Genomic DNA, 16,313 nt, shown 5'->3' with positions numbered 1-16,313 from the left:
GAACTTCTAATGCACCAATTACCCTGCAGGTCTTAATAGACGAATTGGTCATAATTGCAGGAGTGAAGCAGCTGGCAGCTCTAACAAACTTGAAAGCAAGAAAGCTTTCGACAAAAATCTTCATGCATATATCAACAAGGAATTTTCTGTAGTCTCCATAGAACTGAAGAACTTTCCCATCTTTTATTACCTTGCCTTTTAAAGCTGCTTAGGCTGCAAATCCAATGTCAACAGGACGGAAGGTCTTCAGGTTTTCTGTCTTCTTCAAATCAATTCAGAGAAGCTTCTCACTAGTATTTGCCGATTCCAAAACCTGATTCTTTACAATGCTTGCCAACAGGTGTCGAAGCATAGTGAACTCAGATCAGTGAACGTAAAAGGCAAGAGGATCATTACTCTGATATCTGGAGAGATACGTTCTAGTTCAAGAGAAACAGAACGCATGATTTCCAACTGTGTGGAAGCAGGTCATTTCTTACAAAAGGTTTTACAATTACAATGTTTTCTGATGCAGTATTTTTTTTTTTTTTTTCCCTCTCTCTCTCAAAAACATCAACATACTCCTTAATATGTGACAGCATTTCCTGCACAGCTCTTTCAATAACTTTGGGCTTTCGACCTATTTGATAGAGCAAAACTTTATAGGAAAGAGATGTGACCCTGTTATGCGTTTGTAATCTGCACGTCTACTTGGGTAGTTCTTGAAGAAGTAATACAGAGAGCGCAAAAATCTGTGAATGTACCATTTGGAGTTGTTATTTGCCGTTTTATATGCACCGTGAAGGACACTCTTTAACGTGCATCTTGAACTGCTTCGCAATTTCGCAGAGAAACATCACTTTAAAAAGATCACTACAAATGCCAAACTTCTAGCAGAAGAAAGGTTATAACTTATTTAATAGCCCACAATATTTCTGCAGTAATAACTTCATCCTTGATGATAAAATTGTTGAGTATTTCTAGGCATAACACAAATATTGAATGTTGTGATTTTGTTATCAATAACACAAGTAAGTTCGTTATTAACAACTGAAGTTCGCACTTCACGAAGTTCAGTTTTCACCGAAACAGAGTTGTAGTTGATGGAGTGCATTCACAGGAACAGAGTCTGTAGTTGCTTCCTTAGCAGGTACCATGTGAAACAGTTTTTTTGGTCAAACTTGAAGAATTTACTCTTTTAATATGCATTTTGCTTTCGGCATGAGATCGAACTGAAGACATCCCATGTTGTTAATATAAAAACTTGTCATCCACAAAGAGCAATACCCATTACACTTATCGTTTTCTAACCTCTGAAGCCAATTCCAATTTGAATTTATTGTTCTATCCAATCACTCATCTTTGAAAGTCTTCCCTCTTATTTTACTCATTGTCTCTGAACAGATACGTGCAACACTAATGTAAGTAAGTAAATAAATAACAATGGATGCAGTATATTATATACATAATATATTCAGGGCTGCAAACTTGCTGTAGGGTAAAATTTACTGACTAAAAATATGGAAATGCTAACTAAATATCTGACAGTACTGACATCAATCTTCATTTAAAATATGAAGTAGACTAGGCTACAATAACAAATCAAATAATTAACTGCTTTTAAAATTGGCCACCTTCTCCCCACTGAGCAGCTGTGAAAATTGAAATTCGATCTTTAAATGACAAAGAAATGCGACAAGTAGGTAATGCTGTGCAATCATCGAAGCCCAGAGAAAATCATAGCTTCTTAGGCCAATTCCCTTGCCTCCTTCTTAATATACAATATAAAAACAAAGAAGTACGTACACAAAAATTTGTATTGCATTGTGTACGACAAAAAACCTTTCAACAAACACTTCGTAGACTTCACAAAATATTTCTTCAAAAATCAATAGTTAATGCGAGCTGCAACAAAAAACAATTTAAAATAAAATAAATTAAAGAAGAGTGTTACTGTTAGGTGTATGTAGCTGCTCATGAAAGCGCTGAATTCTTTACACAAGCAATGTGTCAGATCTATACCAAACATTAAAACTAGCCCTCAGTTCCCCATTATTGGGCATACTTTTACTGACTTTACTGACTATTTGCAGCCCTGTATACTGTACTGGAAGCATTGTATATAATATAATGCATCCATTGTTATTATACGTGAGGTATTGAAGAAAAAAACGGAAACTGAAAACAGTATTAGTAGAAACAAGGAGGTCAGTGACTATCTGCAACCCCAAGAAAGAGAGAGCAGGGTGTTAACGCCGGATCATTGGGGAAAATTACAATTTATTATTCAGTAACTGTACTGTATCACATAAATATTGTTCTATGAAATCACTTTTTTCATGACCTGAAACTCAATTTCACTACTTTCATGATCTCTTGACCGACAACCCCACCTCATGACTTTCATGTCCAGTCGACACCCTGCTCGGAAGTCTGATACAGTAAGCCAAGAGCATTATTTGTATTATATAAATGTATTATTAATTTATATTACAACTTGTATAAATAATTGTATATTATTCTATTCTAGTTATAATGCAAGATTATTATTACCCAGGACTTTTGGAATTCAAAAATCCAGGGTAGATCATAAAGAATGACAATATTTGTATATTTCAGAGCTCATAGCGGTCTGGTCTCTTGTAAATAGTTGAAAAGTGACCAAAAGAACACGAGAAAGTGACCATAAAGTGACCAAAAGCACACAAAAAGTGACCAAAATCTCATCATGCCCCTTTTTTCCTTTGTGAATTTCTCCATCACCTCTCTGTTGTTTTGTTTCATCTTTTCTTCTTTACTTCTTTTTGAGCTTCCTCCTTTCTTAGGTTTTCTAAGTATGCTTTGTAGTTACGGTAAGCAGACTTAGCAGATGTAAGAAGCTTCTGAGTAAGTGGAATCAATTCTGGCCTATTTCCGAATTTCTTCATCCCAGACATTATATTCAACTTAGCATTGAGAGTTCTCAAAACCGTGAAATATTCAAATTCATCACCTACTCTTAAAAAGACCATACAAGAAGCATAACACAAGACGAACATGATGAACCACACACACACAACGTTGAGCGGAGCGTTAACTATTACGAGAGAAAGCTAAAAGACTACTATAATAGAAGAAAGAATAGACACAGAAGGGATTTCAACCCCACCTTGAGAACTTAAGCATCCACCAACCATCCACTGTGCTGTGCTTTAGAAAGAATAAAAGCTGACGGTGAGAATAAAGCTGACTGATTCACATGTGGCAGCACGTACTAAAGCTTTCAGAAGAGTAATGAGTAACAAGTTTCTGCCTTTTTCCATTTATTTTTATATTTTTCTTGGAAAACTGCCAATGCAAAACATAAATCACATGAAAAAGTCACATTACTTTCCAAAAAAGTAACTTTTAGTGACAAGATTGAAAAAAAAAAGTAACTTTTAGTGACTAGCTTGAAAAAAAGTAACTTTTAGTTTAGAAAGTGACTCGTTACGAGCCCTGATATTTCATATTTTTTCCAGTATGTGGATCAAAATTCCAGTATATTTCCAGTATCAAAATTAACTTCCAGTATAATTCAAGTATTTCCAGTATCAGCAGACACCCTGATTAAGGTCAGGTGAGTTTAGATGCTATTGCAGCAACTAAAATTCACTACTGTGGACCTCGAACCACTGGAGTATAACGTTAGCCTTGTAACAAGGAGAATTGTCCTGCTGAAAGATGCCATTACCAACTGGACATACGGCCCGCATGAATGAGTGCATAATGATGAGCAAATGACCTGCCGATAGCTAGGAGACGTCACAATGCTCTCTACACGCACAACTGCCTCATGGATGACAATGTGAAGGTTCCAAAATCATAAGAGCTACCTGTCATCGTCCTCCTGTGCACGTTCCGAACAGCTGTTTTTCCTCGAAGACAGATTCTGACCCGGCCATCGATGTCATGAAGACAGTATTGTGATTCATCGAACATGCAACGTTGTGCCATTGCTAAGCCTAATGACGATGAACACGTAATCATTATAGTCGTTATCGACAATGCCGTGCGGACCATTGGTACACGTATGGGATGTCGGCTGCGGAGGGCCACATATAACTGTACGATGAACTGTATACTCACACTCGTGCTTTGTGTACTTATAAAGTCTGATGTTAATTGTGCTACACTTTGCACTCTAGCCTTCACACCACCAACCTTGAGTCAATGACGTCCGAGATTTTTAATATGTGGCCGCCCAACTTTTTGTGGTTTAGCGTTGGTTTTACCACCCTTTTCCTACTTTAGAAAGATATTAACCACGGTAGCTCGCGAGCACCCAACAAGTCGCGCTGTTTCCGAGATGCTCATTTCCAGTCGTCTGGCCATCACAATCTGGCTCTTATTAACACAGTATTAGAAGAAAACAGGATTTATTTTTTTTTTCTACCTAGGTAGTTTCTTATCGATTATCTGAAAGATTTCACAAACCTATATGCAACCCTAAATATTTCTTCTCATTTCTTACTAACTTTTTACATTGCAATCTTTGTTCATTTCTTGTTGCTTTGGCAGAAACAGTTTTTGTTCAAGAATGGCAACAATAATTTTTATTTATATTATTCTTCACATTTAATAATAAAAAAAATCGTAGAATAAATAAACTACAGAAACTCGCTTATAAGAAAGAAAGAAAAATCGATTCCAGCGAAAGATTTTTTCTGTGTTTTTCCCATGCAGTTCCATTCAGACTAGAATTTTCAAAAATTACTTCACTGCATTAAAAAACACCCTATAAATGTCATACCTTTACTCCCTTCTATCAATCCGTTATCGTATTGAGAAAAAATGTGCGAAATTAAGAAATATCTTTAATTTCATAGTCTAATTAAACGAAAAATGAAAAACAAAATTTAGTTCATGTTTTCTGAATGACAAAATTTCAGTTCTTTCAATACTAACTTTAATTTTCAAGGAATAATTCGCATACTAACACTGAATTAATGTTACACGTACATATATAGTAAAAGATACGAAAGAACAGAACTTTAGGAGGTGACTTCTAATATCTGAAAAATAAATAAAAATAAAATAAATAAAAAATACTAAACATGCATCTAGAATGTATGCTTTCAGAGTATATGCTGAAGTAGGTAAAACCAATTTTAGATGCACTTCGCTCAAAAATTAAGAGACTTTAGCAAAAGTTTCAAGGGAACAAATTATGGCATCTTAAAGTATTGGTAACTATAGATGCCTGTACTATTAGTTGTACAAATATACGTAAATGTCATTTGTTAAATGCTTATTCGATATTAATTTATATATACTGTATATGTTTTTCTTTATTACTATTCGATATTTGTTGATTTGAATTCCTAATCCAAAATTGTATATTCAAAATAAAATATACTGAAAGAGCTTTAGTCTCGACAGCAAACAGCAAGAACTTATCAACCCATGTTCTTCTTAAATAATCATTAGATTTAGTACGTTAAATGGCCTATTTAGTTTCGTGAGTTACAATAATATCTTGTTCCAATCAATACTCCTGAAATTCATTGAATATTGGTAAAATATCACAACAACACTGCAACTCTTAACATCAGAATTTATCCAAAGAGCCTTGGATAAGAAGCTTCTATTCTCTCAAATTTACTAAAAAATTCAATAAATTTATAATGAACTATTATAGTACAGTTTATTTTTTCACTACTAAATTATAATGAAATTTTTAAAGTTCTACAAACAAATTGGAATAGATTTAACGGCCAAATTATCTGTTATCCATTCCAAATTAATGCATCTACCATCTGCATATTATGACACAACAGAATATATATATAGTTCATTTATCGATTTCAGCAGTATTAATCAACATGAATATTTGTAGCTAAAATATTTTGTATACTATTGCATCTGAGTGCATTACCAATACTTTCTCAGAACAATGTTTATAACATATACATTAAAACATGCTTGCATATACTAATTTACAATGTAACTAAAGATCACGACACGCAAATTGCATGGTATTGATCAGTGGCGATCTTGGAATTTCATAAGAGGGAAGTCTACTGGTACAAATTAAATTTTTATTGTTCATGGTAAGGAAAAATAAAACTTACTTATGTAGTAATTCTATTCTTCGTCCTTTGCTCGAACAAATACTGTATACGCTCGCGTAATGTTCGCGCTCGCATAATGTCCGCACCCTAAAAATCACAGCTTGAAAATCTAAGTTACGTCTTGTGGTATTTCTAATACGGTACCAATTTTCGTATTTCTGGCACCAGAAACTCTATTTAAAAATTTAGAATAATTTATACAAAATAATTGTGGATTATTTTATATCGTGTAAAATATAATTTTCAGCTAAATGTTTCTTTTTTAAAAAGAAAGAAAAAATGTGACTGAAAATTGCGCGTTTTTTGAATGACCCGCGTAATGTCCGCACCTGCATTTTGACACCGCGATTTTAGTACCAAAAAAAAAAAAAAAAAAAAAGCGAGCGTATACGGTACTTCTGTTCCTTAACTGTTAAAATCAGAAATTTTCCGCAACGATTTTTCTCTATGAACAGCATGGCTAATACACTAAGTACGTTAGTATTCATGATATTTCTCAAAAATGCTTTCACGCGCTTGAGACAGACTCAGAGAGAAGAATGTCTCATATTGCTTTCAAACACAAACTGTAAAAGCAAAGTCATTCCTGAAAAATTACGTAGATTTTGGAGCACCTCTACTTCTGTTCTCAATTCAGGAACATTTTGAAGATCACCTGAAAACTACTTTTTAGGAACGTTTCACAATATTGAACATTTGGAAATGACATTTTTTCTTCTTTGAACAAGTAATTAACATAATAACAGCAACTCTAGTTACCATTTATAGCTTGCTGCAGATAGAAGGCAGATAGAAGAAAAGATTCCTCGTTCACGTACATAGACAGCATCAAATAGAACGATATAACAGAACTGCCAGAAGGTAGATACGAGAATACGTCTACTCGTTTAACACTTTTTGACGGAGCGTAGTAACTCAATAGTGGAGAGCTCACTTCTCGTACAAGGGTCGCAGGTTTGATCCCAACCAATGTGAGTTCGAAATAGACAATATATTGTCTGTGGAAACTCTCGAAGGTCTCCAGCTTCCTCTCACATTTTTATCGCATATATTTTTCCATAATCATTCAATTTCATTAAATGCCCATCTCCTTTACCCTTCAATACATGAACATATAGCGTTAAACGAAAGATTTCACTTCATTTCAGTTCAACAGTCCATACGTGTGCGTGTGTTTTTGCTCACATAAATAGGAACTTGTCAAAATTTTATTATTATCATTATTGCATTCATACTTAGGCACTTACAAGCCCTTTGTTCATGCATTTACCCGAAGTTTTCAAAGAGGAACGGCACTCATGATCCGTAATACCAACTGACGTCTCAAACATGTTTCTGAACACAAGGCCTAAGCTTCGACACCTGTAATCTTAGAAAACTTCGAAATTTCAACTAATCATACATACCCAAATTTATATATTTCTGTTCTTCATTTTGTAGGTCATTTAAGGTTTCTGTTTTTGTACTTTGCGAAAATTCAGTAGATGGCTGAACAATGTATGATGAATATCTCCAATAAGGTGTATAATGCTTACGTGATAATTTGGAATTATCAGCAGCTTCACCATTGTAATTGACTGGAACAAGTGGATTAGCAGAACTAAAATGTGAATTCAGTGCAGTTTCCTGTGTGTGATATGAGGCATCCCCACCGGCTAAAGGACTGCAAGTATCATTTGCATAACTTTGTCGTCGGAGTGGTTCAAAGTTCCTCATCATCTTATCCTCACCCGAATTATCGGCTGCGTCATTCACCTTTTGTTCGTCATTTTCACGGCTTTCATCTGTGAACGTACAAAGCATAAAAGCAGTAAGTTATCAGGTAATTTAATATTAGAGATACAACTGTTATTCAACGGTACATTCTTTAACTTCTATCTAGCATCCTCTCTTGAAAAGACATTGATTGTCTAAAAAGCAGAGTTAGTAATTACAATTTATAAAACTACAATAATATTACATTGAACCTGTAATTATTATAATTTCAGTACATATGTAAATGCTTAGAGTAGAAAATTTTGCACGGTGATACTGAACAGATATGGGATCTGATCAGCGAATACTAAAAAATTGAAAACTAAGGCATGATAATACCTTCAGTAATTAAAGCACAAATTTAACCTTAACGCCTTTCAAAAATTAGAGTTAAGGATACAAAAATTTTAAATGTAAGCAGCATATCTTATTAGTTCTCAGAAAATTGGAAGGCCATCTATAATATGTAGTTTTTTACATACAGTGACTCACATTAATATTCGGACATCATAGATATTACACATAATTTGCTTGTTGTACATGAAAAAAAAAATGGGAAACCAACGGAAAACCAGCAAAAAGGCAATAGTTTAGTCGAGAAAATACGCTATCAGTTAATTAAGTTATGCAAATTAAATACACTTTATGAGCACGTAATTGCAATATACCGTATTTTAAACGCCACTTTAATATTCGGACAGTTGTTTTGACGTTTGTTTAACAATAGACAACGGAAGAGTTCCAGTTGCAATTTAAGTTGTCCCGAGACAGGACGTATGTAGCTTCTTAGTTTACGAGTGGTTAGTGTGACCGAGAGAAAGCATAAAAGGAAGATGGGGAGAATGGGACCAAATATAACGTTTGAGCAACGGCAGTTAGTAATTTTTCGCCATGCGAAAGGTCTATCGTACAAGAAAATTGCAGATCTATTTTACTCAATATTTGCAAAAGCATCGTTTATAACGTTGTACAAATATTTAATAGAGAGGATCGAATCGAGTCAGTGCCTCAAAAAGGTCGACGTGTGAAACTGAACGATGGACAGAAACGCAAACTGATTCGCAAAATGAAGGCAAATTCCAGAATAAGTGCGCCGAAATGAATAGTAAAGCTGTATGAAGACACAGGAAAGACGGTGCATCCAGAAACTGTGCGGCGAGTGTTGTGAAGTGAAGGGTTTAACGAGAGAATAGCTAGGAAAAAGCCTTTTATTAGTAAAATTAACAAACGTAAAAGAGTTAAGTTCGCTAAAGTTCATATTGAGAAGTCCACAACATGGTAGAATGACGTGTTATTCACGGACGAATCAAAATTCAATCTACATGAGTCCGATGACAAGGTAATTATGTGGCAGAAGCCAAATACCGACTTAGATCCTGCAAACCTTCAACCAACCGTAAAGCATGAAGGAGGAAGTGCGATGGTATGGGGGGAGGGGGTATTTTTGCATCAGGAGTGTGAGAACTGGTGTTTATTGAAGGGATTATGACAAAGGAGATTTATTTGAATATTCTCCGGCAAAATCTCCACCGAAGTGCTGAAAAAATTAGGAATTACGAGGATGTTTAAATTTTAGCAAGACAATGACCCGAAGCATAAATTGCATGTGGTGTGCGAATGGTTGATCTACAATTGTCCGAAAGTGCTTGAAACACCACCGCAGAGTCCCGACCTTAACCCTATAGGGCATATTTGGGGTGAGCTACAGCGTAAAGTCAAACGGGTACAAGTAACGTCACGAGACGATTTTTAAAGGGCTCTCCACGCAGCGTGGAATGGCATATCGACCTATTCTACCAACAAACTTGTTGCAAACATTGTCCAATCGTTTACAGGAAGTAATGAAACGTCGTGGGTTTCCCACTAAGTACTAGTGAAGCGTTTGTGAGCGTCCGAATATTGAAGTGACGTTCCAAATACACAGTGTCATCAGTATCTGTAAGTTCTTTCTGCTTTTTTCGTTCACGACACCGTGTTTGTACTGCATTTCTTTCTGTAAATATCTATCTATTAAAATGCTACAGTACTAATTAAGAGCGACCGAGCTCTAACCTATAACCTTAGTTTTCAAACCTTTGATTTTCGGTTATTTCTGATTTCACGTTTATAACAAAGACAAATATTTTTAAAAGAGTGTACTTTAAATAAATTACTTAAAGAAATATTTTTCACAAAGTTTATCCTTTTAAATTATTGTTCAAAGACCTTTGTCTTTAATAAGCCTTCTCCGAAATAAATGCAAATGAATTGTGCTGCCATCTTTGGAGCTCTATTAAACTACGTTTATATGTTTATGGGCAATCCTTTCGACAATGAGATCTCGGAAACTACAGGCTCTAGAAAGATGACATTTTCACTGATCGATTGCAAATTTCATGTAGATTGTCCAGTTTTAGTTGAATATTTAAAAAACATGGACACTATTTCTTTATTACATTTTTACAGGTACATTGGAGTGTTGAAATTAAAAAAAAAAAAGATTAAAGCATCACATCCTAAGCATTATACATTCCAACACCACATTGTTATATATAGGGGTTGTATATGTCTTAGGCGTTTTTTCATGGCCAAATAATAATGGAAAAGGAAGAATAACCATTTCTCCAGTCTAAGATGAACTTTTTTTTTGAGGGGGGGGGGAGTGTTTTGCTCAATGAACACCATATATAACTGACATTATAATTAATTGTGTATGTAATGTATTTGCTTATTACATACTGCATGCAAGAAGAAAGAAAACACTGGTCAGACATGAATTAGAAACTCCAACCGGAAGCAGGCTCAAACCTTGCAAACGGTGCGAGATATTGAGAAAAAATAATCGAAAAAAGTCTCCCCTTTATGATACCCCTTGGCTTTTTTCTAATCAATACGTCTTTCACTTGTGTCTGTAAAGGGACATGTACAGATGTTGTAAGGAATGAGAAGGATATTTATGCTCATATGCGAATGATGCGCTGTGTAGAGAGTGCAGGTTCAGCTAATATGAATATCTAAATACCTCATTTTTTTACTCACACGACTTTCATTTATTTCATAAACCTTCCTACTTTTACAGGGTATTTACTAAAATTCCAAAATGAAATTTCGTCACCTTTTCTTTACCAAATCATAAAATTTTCTAACATTTTGAAGAGCGAATTTGGCTGTGAATTAGGCCAAATTTTCATTCATGCGATAGAAACATACTTTGCTTGCGATTTGGTAGCGTCTAAACCCGACCATAGACATTTTTGGTGGAAAATTTTGACGTTTTATAGAACAAAATTTTCCAATCTGTACTTACATTTGTAGTTTAAAAAATCGTAACCAAAAGCTAAATTTCGTGACTCATGACCGTTTTCTAATTTCGTGACTTTTTCGTGACATTCGTGACCGATAGACACCCTGTTTTAACAAAATAGAAGTGTCCGAATATTAATGTGAGCCACGGTACATCCTGGCGTTACAGCCGGAGTCTGGCAGATAAGAGCTTCGACTTGAGTATTATGTTGTCAGCACCTAGCTCTCATTACCATTTTTTATTGCTTCAAATTTCTTCCACATGTATATCCCTTGAAGTAATATTGTTAGAATCTTATGTTTCATGAATGCATGAAGATTTTAGTTTTAATTGGATTATTTTGATTTCCATTCCATAAAACGATTTACCATACGTATACAGTAGCCAAACAAAATGTAACGTTTTCCGCTGCCTTTTGTTTAAGGATTTTTTTTCACGCTCTGGGTATCTTTCCGTTTTCTCTATAAACGTTTGTAATCGAAAAGGCATTTTACTGTGCCTTCCGAGAACTTCGATAAATAACGTTCAAACACAAGGAATGGTGAAGTTGCAGTTAAGTTACTTGAATTATTTCTGCATCCTAAAATGGAAATATTATTCACCAGAAAGAAAACATGGTTGATACAAGCCGCATTAGCTATCATTTGTAATTTTACAATTAGAACCACAAAGGATAATATCAACTGTGAATGCTATAAATCTAGTTTTGTGTAAACTAATTCCGATCCGACTTCTTTGAGGATCCAGAAACTTTCAGTCCGAGATTATTTCTTTCTCTCTGACAACTTTCGAAATTAGTGACTGCAATATATCAGGAGCACTGTCTTTGATGTCACTTTGTAACAGAAACCGAAAATATTGCAAAACGATATGAATATAAATTATGCGTTATTCTATTAAATATTCAAGGCTATTTCGTAATATCTATTACTCAGTTAAATGAGTTACGAGTAAATATACTGTATGTATTGTATTTTCAGTGAAGAATACTGTTGAAAACAAATTATTAGAACTAAACGGTATGAAAAGTGCATAAATACTGATGTATGTTGACCACCATTGGATCCGAGAAAATAAACGTAATTTTATGAAATAACTAATATAGACTATAACATACGCATCTATAAAGCAAAACTACTTAGTATCTTGGTATTGGTTTGTATTTTATAAATAAAAGTTCCCACGTGGCTAGATTTGAGTTTAGCGTTCCTTTCAACAGGAAGGCTATATGAGATGTGAAGCTACGGCTTAACGTGTGATCCGAACATGAGCTCCCGTCGGGAATCGAACCCGAGCCTCCAACGTCAGAAATTAACATTGAAATACTTTAATCCATCCTAGTAGCGGTTTTTGTACAGGTAATATAAAACGAGTAGCTAATGCAAACTGCACTATTCTTCTGCCATGCGCTGTTGTAATATAGAAGGTTTAGCATACAAGAGCGCGAATAACGTTAAGAGCCGGTGGGAGTCAAGTGACCTTGACAAATCCAAGATATCGCAGTGCAAAGTGTTTCCTTATTTTGGCAACAGATGGGGTTGTCGCTGAAATGCCGTCAAAGCAAATGCACCCGTCCTTTTCCTTCGTTTTTCCCTGCATGTGGTCAAAGTTGGACAGCGTAGGAGGGGGATGGTTACGGCTGTAAATGGGACAGAAGAGTGAAATTCTTTTCTTTTGGCTAAAAGAGAAACAGAACTGAAGAAACAAATAAATAAGAGGGACCAACATGATATCAGCCGTCAGCTCCCTGTCAGAGAGCCACTCAAATATCTACAACGGTCACAAACATACCATAGAGAACTAAAGCATTTGTCGCCTGTCTCTTTCTCAAAGGATTCTACCTATGGTAAATAACAGAATAGTGCGGGAAGAATCTGATATAAAATGAAGAACCATGCCAATATTAAAAACACACACACACACACACACGGGAGAGTCGATATTCTAATTTATTTAGAGCCTTCGTGGTTTTAAAAAAAAACAACAACTTGGAATTGAAAGGCAGAAAACCCAGACAAAGATTTGAAATGTATTGACAATGTGAATCATTTTTTTAGTGGAATCCATTTCCTTATTTTCTTTTCAAAATATGACCACCAGATTTACCCTCTCTCTCGCCTTCACATTCGAATGGTCCTGGGTTCGATACCAGTGGATGACCATCCTGAGTTTTTCCTATTATAACAGGAAAAAGCCGCAATGTTACATTCAGCCTTGGGGGCCGGCTTAGAAGGACAGGAGGGAGCACATGCCCTGCTTGATGTTGGTTTTTATTGGGGGAAATAGACCACTTCATTAACAATAGAATTAAAAGATGTGTCACTCATGTCCAAAATTATTGTCGCATGTCTATAAATATGTTATTGCAGGAATATAATTTGATAACGAATTCACCCGGTATTTCTTATAATGTTAGTATGCGTACAATCGGCAAAGACATGTATGTGGCAAATTTCATGTCAAAAGAGCAGTAAATAAGAACAATAAAACGAAAACAAAACTTTCGTGTCCATTTAGCAACATTTTATTTTACTCATTCTAATCTTCGTATTTATAATTACTGTATTTTCCTATGAAATTTACCACATATATTTCCCGATTGTACACATAGTATCAGTATTAAAAGTCTCCTGCAAAATCATTATTACATGATATTTTTACAAGAAGACAGTTATAGAAATGCGACAATCATTTTGGACATGAGTGTACAAGGATGTAACAGGTGTTTGTTTCAAACATTAAATAAGTGTTCGTATAAATTGAACTTATTTCCTGACGTCATAGAACTAAGAACTGTTGCAGAGCGATGTAAGTCCGGTGACAATACAATATTCCATTCTTACTTTCATACTTTGCAATATATCTATTTATTTTAAAAGCAAATTTTAATAGGTTTTTATTTTCAACTTCCTTATCCTAAAATAAATACTAGCCTTTAACCAGCCCTGGTATCCCTGGTTGCATATCACTTTAGGATTTGGAAAAGGTGTCCAACGAATTAAAAAAATGATAAAACACCTTTTAAAGACATTCTTTTGTTAATAAATTCCCACTAAAAAGTTAAAAATAATTTTGTTTATGCAAGACTAAATAAAAAGAATGGAGTGCGTCATTTTAAGAATTTATAAAGTAACTGTAAGCCTATATGAGAGCGCATCCCTTTTTTTCAGTCACGCATAAACATTTTTTTTAAAACTTTTAAGTGCGACTTGATTAATGAAAGAATATCTTTAAAATGTTTATTATTATCTTTTTTTATTATTGTTAATGTTTGCGTCCTTGGCATAGGATGTTTATTTTGGTAATGTCCGTATGGTACGTTTCTATACTACTAGGGTATATTAAAATTTAGTTTCCTATGCGTTACTACATACATTAAAAAACATTTTTTAAAAAGAATTACTACCGAATATTACTACCGCTCCGCTAATAAGAGGGAGACAGATTGAGGATACCAAACACCCCTACCGTTGATTGAGAAATATTTAGGTGTCGACACTGATGAGCAACATCTACATATGAATTTGAATGTTTTATGGGCTTTAGACAATTGATTCAGACCGGGAAACATGGGGGACAGAATGTTGGAAGCAAGTAGTCCAGTCCCTAGTTTGAATGCCTGGAATGAGTAAGGACTCTTCCCCCCTTGGTAAAACCTGCCGAAATTGGAAGCAATATCAAAGAAGCACTGCTTCGAAAAAAGAGGGAGCAAACATGCATAAATAGTCAGAGTCGGATTTAGGTTTAGTGGGGCCCCAAACTGTTGAAGGTAATGGGGTCCTTTATGTGTCCAGATGAACATACGCACCCTACATACAGCAATGAAGAAACTAGAGATAATTTAGGAAGCAGACTGGTAGAAGGAGCCCTATTAATTACACGAACGTAGGCTACACAGCAGGAAGCACTGTTGCTACGTATATATAAATTTTACTTTATTTTTTTAAATTTTCTTATATTTTAGAAATCCAATTTTTCTTTAGATTTTGGGGCCCCCAAGAGAGCGGGGCCCTAAGCTATAGCTCGTTTCGCTTACACGTAACTCCGGCACTGTAAATAGTATACATATACAGGCGCGGATCCAAGGGTGGCTATAGAGGCTATAGCCCCCCCCCCCCTTGACGCTCAGGTATACACTGGATAAAATGGGCTTCAATCCTGTTTACTCTGGATAAAGAGGCAAACTATGGTTTACCTCCTCCCTTGATCATATCCTGGATCCGCCACTATATATATATATGTACATGTATGTATGTATATAAATGTGTGTGTCTAGTATGTTGTACGATGGAAGCTGATGAAAAAGCTTTATACCATATTATTCTTGATTTTTTGACAGGTAAACAAAGAATATTTCGGGAATTAATCTATCCTAAAGATTATAATAATGTATCTTATTTTTTCTCTTGCATGTATATTCTTAGCCTGCAGGAAGTTTTCATTTCTTTCTTGGAATAGATAAACGAAGACTTTGGTTCGGCTTCTCCTTCACAAATTTTTGTCGAAAGGTTGACTTTATCGCTACAAACACAAATTACTTCTTCTCACAGAAACCATCTACAAACACACTGTAGTGCTGAAACAGAAACCATCAACCAAAGAGGTCATAAATTTTGCCATTCCTCGTGTTTGAAGTTCCCGTTCTTCACAATGATTTCCTTCCTCCCGCCCCTGTTAAGAAGTTCAAAGTAGATTTTCAAAAGGACTGGCTCCCGCTGAGAAGGAAAGGGGGATGAGGAATGACTATAGTGCCATCTAGCAGTTATACGGCCAAGTACGTGAACACGAAAAAATCTGATTTCTAATTTCTGTAGATTCAATTATGAAGGATATAATTTCTCATCGATTGTGAAATGGATGTCTTTGGAAACAGCGAAAAAATAGTACAGTAGCGCACAAATACAAAGATTGTACTCCATTCTCAAAAAAGTCCGGAGTTTTTAGCTCTTTTCCTTACTGTAAAAAAACAGAAGACTTTTCCGTCTGATTTTGATCATTTTCTTATGGGAATTTGGATTATAATTATCTGTATTTATAAGAAGAAAATATCACGCACAGCGTTCAAATTGCACCTTTAAAATGAGATGCATCATATTTAGTGCGCTACTGAGACATTTTTGCGAAAGAACGAAATGAAACCGTGATTTGCCTAAAAAATGGTTGAGATCCCATGTTAAATTGAACACCAATATTCCGGCCGCTGT

General features: G+C 35.1%; 1 protein-coding gene across 2 annotated transcripts in view; it reads right to left on the bottom strand.

Annotated features, from left to right (window-relative positions):
- The window catches only part of LOC145678525 (uncharacterized), a 102,707-nt gene that overhangs the window by 69,923 nt on the left and 16,471 nt on the right, over positions 1-16,313 (bottom strand). Inside the window, exon 4 of one of the 2 annotated variants that reach the window (XM_081748771.1) lies at positions 7,478-7,855. In XM_081748771.1, coding sequence (XP_081604897.1) covers positions 7,478-7,855 — 378 coding nt within the window. The remainder of the gene's footprint in view (positions 1-7,477; positions 7,856-16,313) is intronic. The other variant, XM_081748772.1, reaches the window with a different exon arrangement.

Source organism: Thermobia domestica, chromosome 2, assembly GCF_964235325.1.
Source record: "Thermobia domestica chromosome 2, izTheDome1.hap1.1, whole genome shotgun sequence".
Taxonomy (NCBI): Eukaryota; Metazoa; Arthropoda; class Insecta; order Zygentoma; family Lepismatidae; genus Thermobia; species Thermobia domestica.
Note: the sequence above shows the minus strand (reverse complement) of the source record. Positions and strands in the feature narration are given on the sequence as shown.